General features: G+C 40.8%; 1 protein-coding gene across 3 annotated transcripts in view; it reads left to right on the forward strand.

Moving 5' to 3' along the window:
- The window catches only part of shtn1 (shootin 1), a 37,059-nt gene extending 24,580 nt beyond the window's left edge, over window positions 1-12,479 (forward strand). For all 3 annotated transcript variants that reach the window (XM_025897437.1, XM_019367064.2, XM_005459514.4), the window contains 7 exons: window positions 1,350-1,503; window positions 1,747-1,861; window positions 2,995-3,077; window positions 5,563-5,666; window positions 7,665-7,715; window positions 8,062-8,179; window positions 12,181-12,479. In XM_025897437.1, coding sequence (XP_025753222.1) covers window positions 1,350-1,503; window positions 1,747-1,861; window positions 2,995-3,077; window positions 5,563-5,666; window positions 7,665-7,715; window positions 8,062-8,172 — 618 coding nt within the window. In that variant the 3' untranslated portion in view covers window positions 8,173-8,179; window positions 12,181-12,479. The remainder of the gene's footprint in view (window positions 1-1,349; window positions 1,504-1,746; window positions 1,862-2,994; window positions 3,078-5,562; window positions 5,667-7,664; window positions 7,716-8,061; window positions 8,180-12,180) is intronic.
- Window positions 12,480-15,950: the final 3,471 nt, after the last annotated feature.

Below are 15,950 nucleotides of genomic sequence, written 5' to 3' on the forward strand. Positions count from 1 at the left end.
TTTAGTCTTCCTACACTGAAACAGTTCAGCTGTTCTCAGTTAGCCTGCTAGTGCATATCTATGTTTTTATCATGAAAAAACAGAACTTGGATATGTTTCTATTAGTTTCCATCCTGGCTCATTCTGCCAACAATGCAGCGATAACCATGTAATGAACAGGAATGATAGTTTGCCACATTTGAAAAACAAGCCAATTAAATATGAATAACAGTATAAAGAATAATAGAAGTTTAAAAATACAAAGTAAATAAAAATAATGCTGTGTATTAATTGCTGTGGTAGTTTGTATTAAAGACTGCAGAATCTAATCTATACCTAAGAACAGACTGTGGTGCCAGTCAGAAATAACTCTTTAATGCTTAAAACAGAAGAAAAGTGTTAGGCAGTGAAGGCAGCGCATCTCTGTAATTTGCTTGGACAATGCTTTTAATTTGTATGCATCCAAACACGACTTATTTAGCTGACTAATTACATAGAGTGGAAATGCCTGGTGAATTATCATGAGCCATGGCAGTACAACCACAGGGCCACGACCTGCCAGATTAATAATTAAAAGCAGCTGAATAGCCTCCTCCTTTCTCCCTCCTCCTCTGGCTCTGATGGAGAACAATTAGAGCTGAGAGGGATCACTGATCTTTTCTGGTTCTGGGGTGGAGGTGAGCCATGCCCTTCATTTGAGGAACAATTAAAACACTGGTTAAGGAACTGGGTTTGTGCAGCAGATGACTGAATGTCAACTGGCAGCTGTCCAATGAGAATTATGAGAAATTAGCAACACGGGAGCTGTAACCGTGATATCCAGCACTATGCTGGCACTTGGTTTATCAGAGTCATCCAGATTCTTTTCTTTGATGGATATTCATTTCATAGATTTGTGTGTATCTATGTGTGTATTTCTTCATTGAGGAGAGAAACAATTTCAGCCGTTGGACTAGTTTGTATTATTATATTATTATCTGTAGCTGTAAATGAAAGCAGGAGAACGAACAGAAAGTCCCAGAATGTAAACACCAGTGACAGTAACGCACAAACAGCAAAGCATTGAAGGCCATGACCTCATGAAGCTAGCTGCCATAATGGCGTATTATCAGAGGAGAGGTGGTTTCTTCAAAGTAAACTTTTTTCAGTTTGTCTGCAGTATTATGCTACAATGTAGCAAATCATTTAAAAAATGAGACCCAAAAATTCATTTTAAAGCCAAACAAACTAATAATATTCTGTCAGTCGACATGTACAATTCTGTCTAAAATGTAACCAAATATGCTACGTGTTTAAGGTTACGCTGATTTTAACTAGTGTGCATATCTTTTGTAGCAAAAATATTTTCTGTGTGCTTGGGCCATCTTCAGATAAAGACGATGGAGGACATGCTGGGGAACAGTGAAACTCAGAGGGAGCTTATGGCATTGAGGCAAACACTGGAGCTCTTGGAGGAGGAGAAGAAGGAGTACAGCAATAAATGCTCCAAGGCTGAACTGGAGGTCAAGGATCTGAGGTTTACAGGTGAGGTCGAACAATATTGGAAGGGGGCATAGTGGAGAATGGAAACAGCACTAACAGTGTCGAGAGCACACTGTGTGTGCGTAGGTTTCAACAGAAGGACACAACTGATTTAAAGTGTGACCTTGAAATTCTCTTCGTGGCTTTTGCCAGCTTGGAAGATTATTAGTTGTTTACTATAATAGTTAAAAATTTCTGTCCTTGGTGATGTGTTGGTACTGTAACTGGATGTGATTGATGGGCCAGTTGAAGAGCTCCAGAAAAAGCTTCAGGCAGCTACCAACCCACCCCCAGCTCCAACACCTCCACCACCACCTCCTCCACCTCCTCCAGCCCTGCCTTCAACCACGAACCCACTCAGGTTTGACCACATACAGTTTACTCTTTACATCATCAATGTGTGAAAGTCTTTGAGTGTGATGGAGTAATTATACAGTAAAATGACTATAGGGAAATAAATTGTTGACTGAGCTGATCACAGCAACCACACAGAGCAGGTAATCCACAGTGTAAAGACAGGAGTGCAGTTGTTGAACATGCTGGCAAAGCTCAAAGTGATTTTTAAATGAAGTGAATAACTTGGCGCACAAGCCAGACCAACCATGGGAACTTTCCTCTGCAATGTGTTTGTTGGACTCTTGTGAGGACCTCAGCAAAGAGACATGAACACCCTGTCCAGGATAGGGGCACTGGAGTACACTAATGAGACCCTATTGGCCAGGCTAGGGTCAAGCTAAATTAACTTCAATGAACCATTAAGGTGAGGTAGATAAAGGACTTCAGTAGAATATGTAAGTCTAGAAATGCACTATATAGAGTCCATCCATTGCACTCTTTGGTGCATGACTCTGGTCCCAGAACCAGGTTTCTGGAGAGGTGCTGAACTCATTCCACCTTGGAGTTGGAAACTATACGTCTGTGCCCTAGGATGAAGGTTTCTTCAGTGAACAAGAGGGTTTATTTGATTCGGGGAATTTTAACATTTTAAAGAGCAGAGTCCTTTTTGAAATCTTTGTTGGGCACCACACATGGGCAATGACAGTAAAGCCTGGGGGCTTTGTTTGAGAGGAGTAGCTGGCTTGTTGCTAGCACTGATGAACCATCACCTAAGAGAAAAGTAGTGACTGAAAGAAGATCACAGACACAAACAGTCTAAATAAGCTTCCTCCAAATGACGTTGGCCACTCCTTTGCATTGAAAGGAGCCGTTTCCAGTGATTCTTGCACACCTCTAGGTGAGATGTTTCAAGCATCTCCAGCCGAGCTGACACTGAAGGGTAGTCCCAGGACACACTGGAGGGGTTATAGCTCTCAGCTATCTCAGGAATGCTTCGTTTACCTTGATTTGAAATCACTACCAGGGTGTTTAATATGACCGCTTCTTTCACTCACTTTTAGATTTGAGCAGTACTTTCCCTAAAGTGAACAGTTTCTGGAAACTTTAGTAGCCTAAATAACAACTAACTGAACAATGTATTTGTGTCTTTCCATATAGCACACTGGTGTCACTGATTCGAAAGAGAAGAGGCATCAGAACCGACATCCCGCTGGTGGAACAGGACTCTGCCAAGACACCAGGTACACGTCAAAGACAGTGCTGTACTAACTTGTAATCACTTGTAGTCACCTACAAGTGATTGGTCGTTCGATCCCTGTCTGCTCCAGTCTACATGCCAGATATTCTTGGGCAACATACTAACACCAACTTGCTCTCCGATCCAGTCACGTCTCTGTGTGTTGCTCTCTTGTCCCTTACTTTCTCACTAACTTAAACACAGCTTTATTGGTGGAATGCAAAAACTACACTTAGACGTCCTGGAAACTAAACAGCAGGCAGAACACACAGCCGGAGGGTAAGAGAGACTGCGACACAGGACAGACGGTGATGTGGACATAAATACACACAAGGGCAAACGAGGGAACAAGCCACAGGAGGGAACACAGCTGAACGTAATCACACTAACTAGACAGGAGAAGCAGGGCTGAACATGGAACACACAGACTGTCAAACTAAAACAGGAAGTATGAGGAACACACACACACAGAGACTGATATGCACAAACCCAGACCTAACCACGGGAACACTGGTGGAAGGACACAGAGATAAAACAAAGACATGATCAGGACCAAATAACAACCTAAACTATAAATACTGCAAAAACTCAAGCTTTTGCAAACTGAACTAGGAAACACAAGATACACAGGGAACATAGTGATGAATAAACAAGACTCCAAAACACAAAACACTGGGTCAATAACCAAGGTACCCTAACACTGAATGGCTTAAGAAAACAAAATAGAGACTTTAGGCTGGCCTAGTCACAGTCGTGACCTGAATCCAACTGAGATGCTGTGGCATGACCTTAAAGGTGGTTCATGCTCGAAACCTTCCACTGTGGATGAATGACAACAATTCTGCAAAGATGAGTGGCCCAAAAATCCTCCACTGGTGCTGTAAAAGACTCATTGTCACTTATTACAAATGCTGCATTGCAGTTGTTGCTGCGGTGGCTGCGGTGGCCCAGCACGTTATTAGATTCAGGAGGAATCACTTTTTCCACACAGGGCCGTGGAGGTTTGGGTTTTTCCCTTTAATTATAAACATCTTCATTTAGAAACTGCATTTTGTGTTTACTTGACTAATATTTAATAATACGTTTTCACACCACTGTGTATATGGCCAAAGATCCAGAAAGGCCTTGTTCTGTTTGCTTTATATTTTGATGCATGTCAGTTAGAACGATTATTCTCTTTATCTCCTGATTGCCCTGATTTGGGAAAATCTCTTCTGTTTTTTGTGCGATGCATGTTCATTTTGTATTTCATTCTCTTTGAGACTCTTTGTTTCATGTATTTCAGTGTAGGAGTTTTGAATTCTGATTTTGCATTTCAGTTTTTTTTCCATATTAACCCTTTTTACCACACGTCACTCACACATTAGAAGAACAAACACATATGCCAAATGGTCCATGAGAAATGCAAACTCTAAATCTTCATCATTGGCCTTTTAGGTCAGGAAGTTAAATTCTTTAATTTGTGCAAAGAAATTGAAAGCCTTGACTTGTTGGAGCAGGTAGGACATCTGTGTTGCCTGAATAGGCTTAAACTGTGCCCTCATTTTTTAAAAATAGTTTTTGAATATGTGCTGGCTGAATTGAGCACTGCACACAGGGAATTTGTTGGAATTGCATACAAGGCTGAATAGGTGCAACCCAAGGATCTTCTACTCTGACACCTGAATAATAGTCTCTCTTTGAGTACTGGAGAAAAATATTTTACGATTACTTTAACACAAAATAGTCTTTGTGTGACATTTTAAAGACATCTTAAGTGACAATTGTTCCATTGTGTGTGCCACTGAATGTTTGATGTTAGAAAATTAAATATTCACATTGCTTTGAGAATGGACTCCTTTATTGTAGAATTACACTTTTTGTTGTCCTTTGAAAACTTGAGGATGAAAAATAGTTGAATAGTGTGTGTTTTTACACAGAGAGTCAAAATTGATTCCAGAGTAATTCTGGTACTCTTACACACTACAAATGTCCTGCGTGTACTTTGAATACTTTGAAATTAGCAGCCTCAGTAACAATTATTCATCATTAGCCAAATCAACCTCCACAATTCTCAGTCATGTAGGACAGACTGATATGTGTGCAAAACAAACAAAAAATCATCAATCACTCCTGATTGGCTTTTTAGTGTTTTTAAAAACAACCTGAATGAACTTTATTTCAGTTGCAGAGCTAATTATGACTTTGATGCATTTACACCATGTTAACATGCTTCTAAAAATCATTTAAACTCACGGTGTTCCTAACCTACTGCTGCTAAAATCACTAAATATGATTCAATTCAGTTTTATTTATGTAGCGCCAAATCACAACAACAGTTGCCTCAAGGTGCTTTATATTGAACAATCTATGCAGGTGTTTTTGCCTCTGTCCTCAGGTCTTGCTCCAGGTTCAAGGTGTTTTGCATTTCTCCACAGCTGAGACATTATAAAAACATTGTGTGTGTGTGTGTGTGTGTGTGTGTGTGTGTGTTGGTCACTCACTGCCAGAAGTGGATGTCAGGCAGCAGGCAGTGGAGGAAATGATGCAAAGGATTAAGAAAGGTGTTCAGCTTCGACCTGTGAACCAGTCACCTAACAGGACCAGGAAACAGGTAACCTAACCCTGACGTGGTTCATGATTTGCTCTGTTTTTGATTTTTAAAGCCAAAGTCAAAGTCAAATTTATTTATATAGCACATTTAAAACAACAACCATTGACCAAGGTCCTGTACAATTAAGATAATTAATTAAAAGAAATAAAAACATAGTGAGACATGATAAGAGTTAAGAAAAAGAATCTTAAAATTAGAAGATTTGAGTGAGAAATAAGATAAATAAAAGTAATAAATCACATTCACTCTGATTTAAAAGCCATGGAATAAAAGTGTTTTTTCAGACGGGTTTAAAAGTGTCCAGTGTTGGGGAGGTCCTGATGTTCATTCCACAGTTTAGGAGCAGTCACAGCAAAGGCCCGATCTCCTCTGTGCTTTAATCTGGACCTCAGGACAACCAGCAGCATTTGATCCGCAGACCTCAGTGGAGGAGTGTACTAATGTAACAGATCAGAAAGATATGAGGGTGCCAGTTGATGGATGCTTTTAACCTCCATTTTCTTGGTATCATCCATCCATTCGCTTCTCCTTTTCAGGGTCGTGGGGGGCGCTGGAGCCTATCCCAGCTGTCATAGGGCGAGAGGCGGGGTACACCCTGGACAGGTCGCACAATGTGCGTACACTGTCACAGGACTAACACACAGGGACAGACAACCATTCGCAGTCACATTCACATTATGGCAATTTTAGTTTTTTCAATTAACCTGTCCCCACTAACTGCATGTCTTTGGTGATGATGGAATTGAACTCAGGACCTTCTTGCTGTGTGGCAACAGTGCTAACCACCGTGCCACTGTGCTGCCCAGTTTCTTGGTATTAGATCCCAATAGTATTTGGTAATACTGCAGCACTGTGTTGGCGGTGTTTTTCAACAATGAAACACTATGTTTCTTATCAGTTCTTGTGTTGACTGCAATTTCCTGAACCCTTCTGTAATTCGTGGTAATTATTAGCTCGTGCATAACTATGTAACAAGGTTGCTTCTGCTGTGAGATTCACTTTTTCCTTCCATACTGTCAGACCAAAGTTTTACCCTCAGATTTCTTTGCATACAGCATGATGACATGATCCACTCTACCAACAGAACAGCCACAGAACTACTAGAACTACTGTTTAAGATCACAAGTTAGAAAACAGAGAGACGTGATTGTAAAGTGGGTTATAAAAGATGTATACTAAACTTGGTGTGGAGTTGACACTAAGGTCTTTTACATAGAAAAAAGGATCCGCAAAGACTTGATGATACTGTTTCATGATGGAGCCATGTTGAGATTAATGCTGCGTCGTTTGAGGAGTTAAACTGAGTTTATAATGTCAGCAGCTGACACACAAATGTGACCTCTGTGTCACTGAAAACTGGTCAACTTTTTATTTGGACAAACGAAAGAGTGGCGCCCACACAGACATTTCACCAAGCTAAAGACAGAATATACAGGACACGGGAACATGAAAGGGGAGCACGGTGGACATACGGCTGGAAGGATGATGGACACATGTGAATGTGGCAGAAAACAACTTCTCATCTTTGCTAAAATTGCCAAACTGCACCGCTGGCTGCAGGCGTCCGCTGTTCTCAGACCTCACTGAGATTTTGTACATTGAGCATATATTGTTCAGGGCTCTCAAACCCATCAGTGTGGGGAATTATCTAAGAGCGTGTTGTTTTGATAAAACATGACATATGGCGAAGACTTCTTTTAGTCTGCTTGTTCCTCCGCCTCAACAGCTCAGCCAAATTAGATAGCATTAGGACCTGCTCTACAAGGTAATTATAAATAATGAGGATGGGAAAATTGACGTGACTCAAAATGATTGTGTGTTGACATATTTGCTTCTTGTAGAAAGCATACTTCCTTGTGCTTGCCTACAGTGTCTCGTCTTTGTGGTAAGAGGTGCAGTTTAGCCTCTAAGTGCTGAATGAGGAAAAATAAGTATAATGTGTCAGACTGCTGTTTATTTACCAAACCCATCTTTTTCCTCCTATTTTCCTTTTATCAGATGGAGAAGCTGCCCTCTAATTCTGCTATTCAGGAACTTAAAGGAATCATGGTAATGGGGCTTTAAAACAATCAAACGTCCTCACAAGCCATATTTTACTAGTTGAACTTTCACTGTGTTTTCACATCTGAAATTACTTGTTTGTTTTTCATGTCATACAAAGTTGTGCTCAGAATACAATTTAACATGAAAATACACTAAAGTCAGAGATTAGAGTACCAGTGCCACATTTAAAGAGGCTACTTACATGCTAAAAATACAACATGAAGACTAGAAGAAATCCTAATTATACTTCCACTGCAGATAATGTTAACAAGACGCAGATACGTGTTTGTAATGCAGCTGCTTCTTTTCTTTGTCCTGATCTGTATTACTGTGTTTGGTTTGAACTGGCCAGGAGAATTTTAACAGAACTGTACAACAACCAAAGGCAGCGTCTCCGACAACGACCCGAGACGACGAGCTGCAGAGGATTCTGCTGAGGCGGCGGGACGCGCTGGACGCCTAACACAAAGGTGGGACGCTGGACGTGATCGATACTGATAAGTCATTTATCTGGATGACTCGTCTCTCCACTCAGTTTGTTTTGAGCAGATCACCAAGAGCCTCGTTAGCTAAAAGAGGACAATAGACTGAAGTAGTGCTGGGCGATATGGAAAAAATATTTATCACGATATGAATTATTTTATATCACGATATACCACCTGACCTGTGGCCATCTGTAAAGTATGCAGTCTGTAAACAGCGAGTGGAGAGGGTGCAGTCTTTGTTTTGAGTTACCGTAAAGCATGTCGCAAATCCGGGTGCACGTAAAGCAGCACCATGTCGCAAAACCACAAGATGGAGTTTCTTTGCGAAAAATATCATTTTTTTATACTTTATTTTCTCTTGCATAAAGTTAAGAGTAGAGATGGCACGATACCACTTTTTTATGTCCGATACCGATACCGATATCATACATTTGGATATCTGCCGATACCGATATGAATCCGATATTGTGTTTTTTAATCAATAAAACTGTGTTTTTTAATATCTTGCTGCATTTTGTATAAGTTCATACTCAAGTTTAAATAAACAACAACACTAAAGCTATTCTGTTATACCTGTGTGTAAAAAATACACTGCACCCAAAATATTTCATAGTTCAGCAACACTGATCAATCTAATAAACCTTACCTAACTTAAAACCTAACTTAAACCTACTCCATCCTCCCTATTCTGGTATTTTAAAGAGTACTTAGCAGAAATATTAAGCAACCTAACTAATAGGGTTGCCAACTCCCAGCAAAAAAAAAAAAAAAATAGGGAACCACCCACCCTCCACCTCATGATGCTTAATCGATGTAATCAACTTTAATTTGATGCAGGGTGAAAAAAAATGCACAGAAATAAATTATTTTTCAAGAATAATTAAATAGATTCAACATCTTTCTTCAACAGAATTGCAGAATTCACAGACGGTACCTTCCCAAAGGAAAAAGTACTATAGCTTACTAGGGTATATAGACTTAAGAGTTACTATATATAGTAATGGACTTCTATACATTTTACATCAGATTAAAACTTTGGGTGTAAGATTCAGATAATTATTTATTAAAAGCTACATATTTTAAATGAGAATAAGAAAGAAAAGTATGTCTTTGTGCCCCCTTTTCCCTGTTCATGCCCTATCGGCCCCCCTGGCTGCACTTTGCTAGATCCGCCCCTGCACAGTTACCAGCCGTCAGCTACGTAGAAAAGGATCCTGGTGTAGAAAGTAATATTAAATAAATTCTAACAACAGCTTATCAAGCTTAAACGTGCTGCTGTTGTTCAGCCGCTGGTTTCCTCTTTCTGGTGAGAAGTGGGCCAAAAACAAAGAAGAGAGACGGACTCGCGACAGAAAAGCCGATCAGCTGATCGTTAAGCAGTTTCACGATTGAAGTAGTGGCAGGAAGGTGAGGGAGAGAGAGAGGCAGTCGCTCCATATATCGGTTGTTAAGCTTAACATGGGAACGCTTTACAAACATTCAGAGATGAACTTACACACTTGTTTTACTTCTCTCTGGGATAACTTCCTCGGAGATGAAATGCTGGTTTGGTAGCGAGGCTACAAATACACACAGCCACTCTATCACATGAGGCAAACTGCTGCAACGTGCTACGGTTATGAGCCGAGTTACGCCGTGTCGCAAGTTTTGTGAGATGCTTTTTTGATATTTAATGGATCGGAGTACATTTTTTATTTTTCGCCGATATCCGATCCAGTAATTTAGGTCAGTATCGGACCGATACCGATACGTAATATCGGATCGGTCCATCTCTAGTTAAGAGTATGTATAGTGAGAAGACAACACTAATATATTTGCACAGGCTATTTAACCCTTTAAGACCTACCATAGAACCAAGTCCGCCAGAGCTTATCTTTACATTTTACATGCTGTGGAGCCATTTGTGGGAGCATTTCAAGTTGCTATACATCAATACAACCATTATAGCCCAAATTTTAATAATATGTATGCATTAAGTCCATAGTAACTACATAAATTGCAAAAAAGTGCAATAAACTACAAAAAAAATTGAAAATCGTTTTTGTTTTGTTTTTTACATATGAGGCTTATCCCTCAAAACTGTAAATACAAAAAAGTTGCACAAAATAGTTTCCAACCACGAGAAATTTATTTTGAGTGTGTTCATAGTTTTATTTTTGAGATACACTAATTTTTATATACTACAGGAAAAATGAAAATAAATAAATGCAAATTTGCAAAAACACAGCATGTGGATCAAAATAAACTATTTCCAACAGTGTCATTTGACTTCTAAGCCTCCCAGAAACGACACAGAAAAGCATAAAGTCAAACATGACTTTTAAAAACACCAACATAGGCTTTGAAGCTAAAAAACTACATTTTCCGCGACAATGACGTCACTTCCGGTTTCGGACAGGTAATGGCGGACATGCTATAGTTCGCGCTGACTTATATTCCAACTTAGGAAGTGTTATGAACAGCTGATCGGATCGGCAAAACGTGTTTCTGGAATATTATGTTTTTGTTGCTGGAAATGCTTTTTATGCAATTTTTGCAAAGCTATATGTGGAAGGAAACCGTGACCTAGGACAAGCTAATGACATAAGATGTAAGTACAACTCCTCCGGTTTCATATGCAAAAAAAATTATTGCGCTACCTTACGTGGTTCCAGTTCTACAGGGATTAAAAAAATAGTTAGGCAAAATGGAGCGTGCCTGCTCCGACCGGTTGTAAAGGGTTAATGATATATTTTATGTAATAATTTATAAAATTAGGGTTAGAAACGATAGAAGACAAATGGCACGATAGACACTTTTCTATCGTCCACACGATATATATCGTCATATCGCCCAGCACTAGACTGAAGTGTGGCTCCTCCGAGAACATCTCAGATTATCTCAGTCGACCAGAAATCAATCAGGCAGTCTGATTGTTACCAGATTTAATTCAGCATACCTATATTTTTTTATCACACTGTCACAGGGCTGAGAGTCAGTGTGTGGTACATGTTAACAAAGTCTTTGTCAGGCTATGACAAACACAATCTCATCAGCCATCGGTGGTAATCTACTGACACCTGTGGGCTAGTATATAATTCACAGAGGTCAGGAAAAAGACGAGCATGTCAACAGAGTGTGCGTGCAGAGACGCTCCAGTGTTTCCCACAAGGACAAACTGGTGATGCAGACATGCTGTGGTGCACCTTCATGTTCATCATACTGTCCCCCCACACATACATCTACAGTCTCTCTGGCTGATCTGAGGCATTTCTGCATGTCTGCAGGCACCTGTGATTTTTAGCAGCTATGTAAGACTTCTTCATTCAGCTGCGGTCATCATGGAGACCTTCTGATCAAGAAGCATTCATCTTTGCCTTAACGTTACAGACAAAAGCAAGAGCACTACTGTTACTTAAAAACAGGTGCTTCATCCAGTTTAGCTTTCTGTTTCTTCCTGGGAACATTTTGGATCTACTTGACCACACTTATTGAATATCACCAAGCACTTTAATGCATAATCCTTACCACTGTGAACAGTAGAGAGGAATTTCAAGCTGATTTCATCTGTGCAGCTGAACTTCTCTGAGATGTCCAGTGTAGCTGTGATTACACAAGACTAACATTCAACCACTAAAACTATTTTTCTGTTCAGAAACTGTAGCTGTAATTTGGCATCTTAATAAAAGAAATATTAAAGTGCTTTCTTATCAGTATTTTGAAAATGAATGGCTAACTTTAATAATTCGTTTTTAGCATTAATAAAGCACTTGCACATTACTGTTAACTGTTGCATAAACCTTATATTTGATGAGCACTGTAGCACTCCAGGTATCTTTTTTTATATGATGAGAGCGTCGATCCTTCGTTTCTTATCTAAATGATCCCACTGTGTGGTCACGCTGGCCTCACCGACAGATTCTCAGCTGTCCTCCTTACCTGCTGTAGCCTGACAAAGGAGACACTGCTGATTGGTTTAATGTGTGTGTGTGTGTGTGTGTGTGCAGGTCAGCGTCCTCGTCTCTCCCCGCAGTGTGATGCCACCTGAGCTCAGGCCTCACCTGAGTATCCATGTGTACAGAGGATGCGAGTGACTGAAGACTAATATGGAGTGTTATTACCCAGCCTTTTGTTCTATTACATTAGTATACACTTAATAACCTCTGACTGTATTAATGAGAATACAGTCAGATGGATTCCTGGTGGGTTTCACCGTCAGAGGCAAAGTCAGACATGTTCCTGTTGCATCAGTAATTCCCACTGGACTGTTTGATTCCAGTAAAATAAAGGCATGTATCATACACCACCTGGGTGCAGTTCATTCAGCTCCTTTTGTAAAATACCACTTCATCGTTATGCACAGTGACACTACAGTCGCCTCACAGCCTCGAGCTTTTGCTTTTCTCTGAATTGTTCCATGTAGACCAGTGTTAAACTTGTAGCCTCCCAGTAAGCAATCACAGTGATAGATTTAGTTTTCAATGGTTCTCCTCACTCACTCAGACATATTTTATTTGGGGGAACAACTCCTGTTTTCTGTGTGCACCCTCACTCGACTTGTTGACCCTTAAGATCAGCTTATGGTCACTTCACTTCTTTAAAACACAACTCCAGGAATTTATTTGACATTATTTGAAGAGTGTGTTTGATGTCCAGTTTGTAAATTATGGCCTCCTTACAGTCATAAAGGAGGATACAGCAGATTACGCAGTCTGCAGTGTCTCTGATTCTCAGTCATTCAGTGTTTCACACGGTGGAGTGAAAATGCTCAGCGCGAGCCTCACAGTAACCAAAGTGTCATATCAGTGGATACAGCCATCGTTTACTTACAGTTTGCATTTTTGTGGGGGATTTAAAAAAAACAAAACAATCAACAACCCCATCGTACGGTTAAGGTTCGAACTTATTGAACATATTTAGGGATCAGTTTGAATGAAAGTGTTTTACAATCAGATAAAAATGTGTTCCAGTGTTTTTCATTTGGTCTTCACTAAGCAGCTCTTTAATGCTCTTGGGATTAATATTCACTGATTTCCCTTTAAACTTTATTTGATCTCTTATTGTACAAACCATGTATAAGATCACTTTTTTTTTAAAAAACCCACAAATAAGTTAATGTGTTATATCCTGGTTTATTTGAATACACGTTTTGCTGTTAAAAAAGCAAAGTACCATTTTTTTTATTTGTCAGTGGGAAACATGGTTTATTTAAGCTTGTAGCGTTTTCACAGCCAGAGAGGCTCCAAAGAGCGTGAAACACAGGACGAGCCTGAGTCGTACCACCAGCCTCTGTTCTTAGTCCTGAGCTCCCGTTATGTTATGACGGCACGCAGCAGTTATTTTCTCCTCAACTCATTTAATTAAATGTTTTACAAAGTATCTGAATAGAATGTGTTGGACACGAGGTTTGCTTTAACGTGTTTGTTTCAGTCTCAGCTGTGCTGTACCTGCAGCCCCTCTGCAACGCCACCATTGTTTTTGACTGGCTGCAGAAACAATGGTGGTGTTTTTAATCTGCACACTGTTGTATTTTTTTTACAAGACGGAAACCATCGACCTTTTCACAGAGTCCAGAAATGCTGAACTTTTCCCCACTGGCTGCTTTGTACCAGCGTCTGAAATCTCCAGCAGGGCCAGGCACGGATTGATTTGACCACATGGCCGAGCCGCTTCGGTGTTTTGTTTTCCCCAACACCTGCCCACATTTCCCACACACTTTCTTCACTGAGAGAGTGAAACATGAGAGTTGTGAACTATGGCTGGTGTCCATCACCTATTGTGTGCTGCTGTTCATTAACGCTTTAGGCTTCATTTAACACTGAGGTGCAATTTCCAGCCCCTGACACAGTGTACAGGAAATGTCATTGTGGATCAAAGTCTGTGTTCTAACCAAGTTCATCAGCAGCACTGCTTCAAAGGCTTCCCTTCATTCTTTCATCAGTCTGCTGAAGCACATGTTGCAGAGGAAGTCCTGGTTAAGTTTATTTACCAGCACGTTGTTAGGAACAGGAAACAGTCTCTCAGCAGATTCGACAAACTAATCATTGGTGTAGACAGCTGACAAAGCAGCGTGAGGATGTGTGGGATTATCTAGTTGGAGGTTGTCAGTGTCAGTGTGCAGTTGACCTGCTTGAGCGAGAGTAAATGAAAAAAGAGGTTTTTATGTCTCTACCTCCTCATATCTGTATCTAAAGAGGTTCTTCTAGTCGAGGCTGTGTGGGCGCAGCTGAATGCCGACATATAGTTTTGCATTCAAAGGAGGAGAGACGCTGGTGTCCCTTGGATGCACTGCCTCCCTCTTCTTTTCCTCAGCAGAAACAACATCAGCACTTCGGTTTCTTTCCTCTGCCTCAGCTCAAGCTGCTGGACTCGCTGATTCCGACTGATGGACGGAGCCGACATCGCAAACTAAGGCAAAACATGCAATTACCCAAGCCATGCGATGTCCTTTTCTTCCTTTGGTCTCTTCTCAGCACTGTGTTCCCTCAACATCACGCCGATACAAGCTAATGTTTTGTTGTTTCTGTGTTTTTGTTCCTTCAAGGAGCAGCAATTAGGGAGGTCCTGTTAGTGTGTGTGGGAAACACTTAATTTGACCTATTTTGATAGTCATTTCATGCATTTTCAAAAATTGCCTGCTGGTGAGCTTCAGATGAGTGCTGCTGTGTGTCCAGCCCCGGTTTGTGTCTGCACATTTCATTGATTAGAGGCTGCCTTTACTCGCTGATAGGGATGGGTACCGGTGTCTGGTGCCATGATGGCACCGGTTCTGACATAAACGGTAGTAACCAGAAAAGCAGCGCACATTTCGGTGCTTTATTTCGGTGCTTTTTTTTTCCTGACCCAATTCTAGCCAATCATTTTACGTTTCCGAGGATAGTAGGCGGGGCCAGGTACGTACGTTCTTTTAGAGCAGAGCTACAGATTAAAAATGCCCAAGGCGAAGCGGTCAAAAGTCTGGCTGTACTTCACAGCAAAAGATGCAAACTCAGCAGCCTGCAACAAGTGCTTTAAGCTGATACTGTGATACCGTCAAAGGAGGTAACACCTCAAATCTGATGAAACACCTGGCGACACATAGCGGGGTTTTTTAAAGCCGAGAAATGCGCCGTGTTTGATAGCTTGCTGCAAGACCTCACACCGAGCACATCTACTGCGGGTGTGGTGCCTGTTATCGGACCCGGAGTTAGCAACATCCCCCAAAAACCCGAAGAGTAGAGTCCTGGCCCCTAGCCCTGCCAGTGTAGCAGAATGATGAGGATGATGATGGCAGCAGCAGCCGTTCTCCTCTGTGTGAGTAGCTTCATGTTGTTCGTGTGTAATTTGCGTTGAGTATGCTAACCACATTATTACATTAATGCATGTAAGGTGAACTAGCAAACACCGTCGTAGTTACATGCGGCTGTCTTCTTGTTTGATGGCAGATACTCCCTTCACCCTGGCCAAAAAGGCTAAAATGACCAAAGAAAAAGTGGAAAACAGTTAAACATGAGAGGTTTTTGGACAAAGTTTGTGTTCTCCATTCTTTAACCACCGGTTTGGCACCGGTATCGGATAAAACCTAAACGATACCCATCCCTACTCGCTGACATTTACAGCAACACTGGGTGTGAGCTGCCAAACAAATCACAACAGGAAGAACTTTCTTCTTTTCGTTTCATTCTTCTTTCTTTTCACACTCTTAATATGTTTGTTTAAAATGCATGTCATCTAAATACTAAATGCAAAATACATCTGTGAAGTAGTCAGACTCGAATGTCAAGGAAGGTGGTAGGGA

Source organism: Oreochromis niloticus, linkage group LG13 (genome assembly GCF_001858045.2).
Source record: "Oreochromis niloticus isolate F11D_XX linkage group LG13, O_niloticus_UMD_NMBU, whole genome shotgun sequence".
NCBI lineage: Eukaryota > Metazoa > Chordata > Actinopteri > Cichliformes > Cichlidae > Oreochromis > Oreochromis niloticus.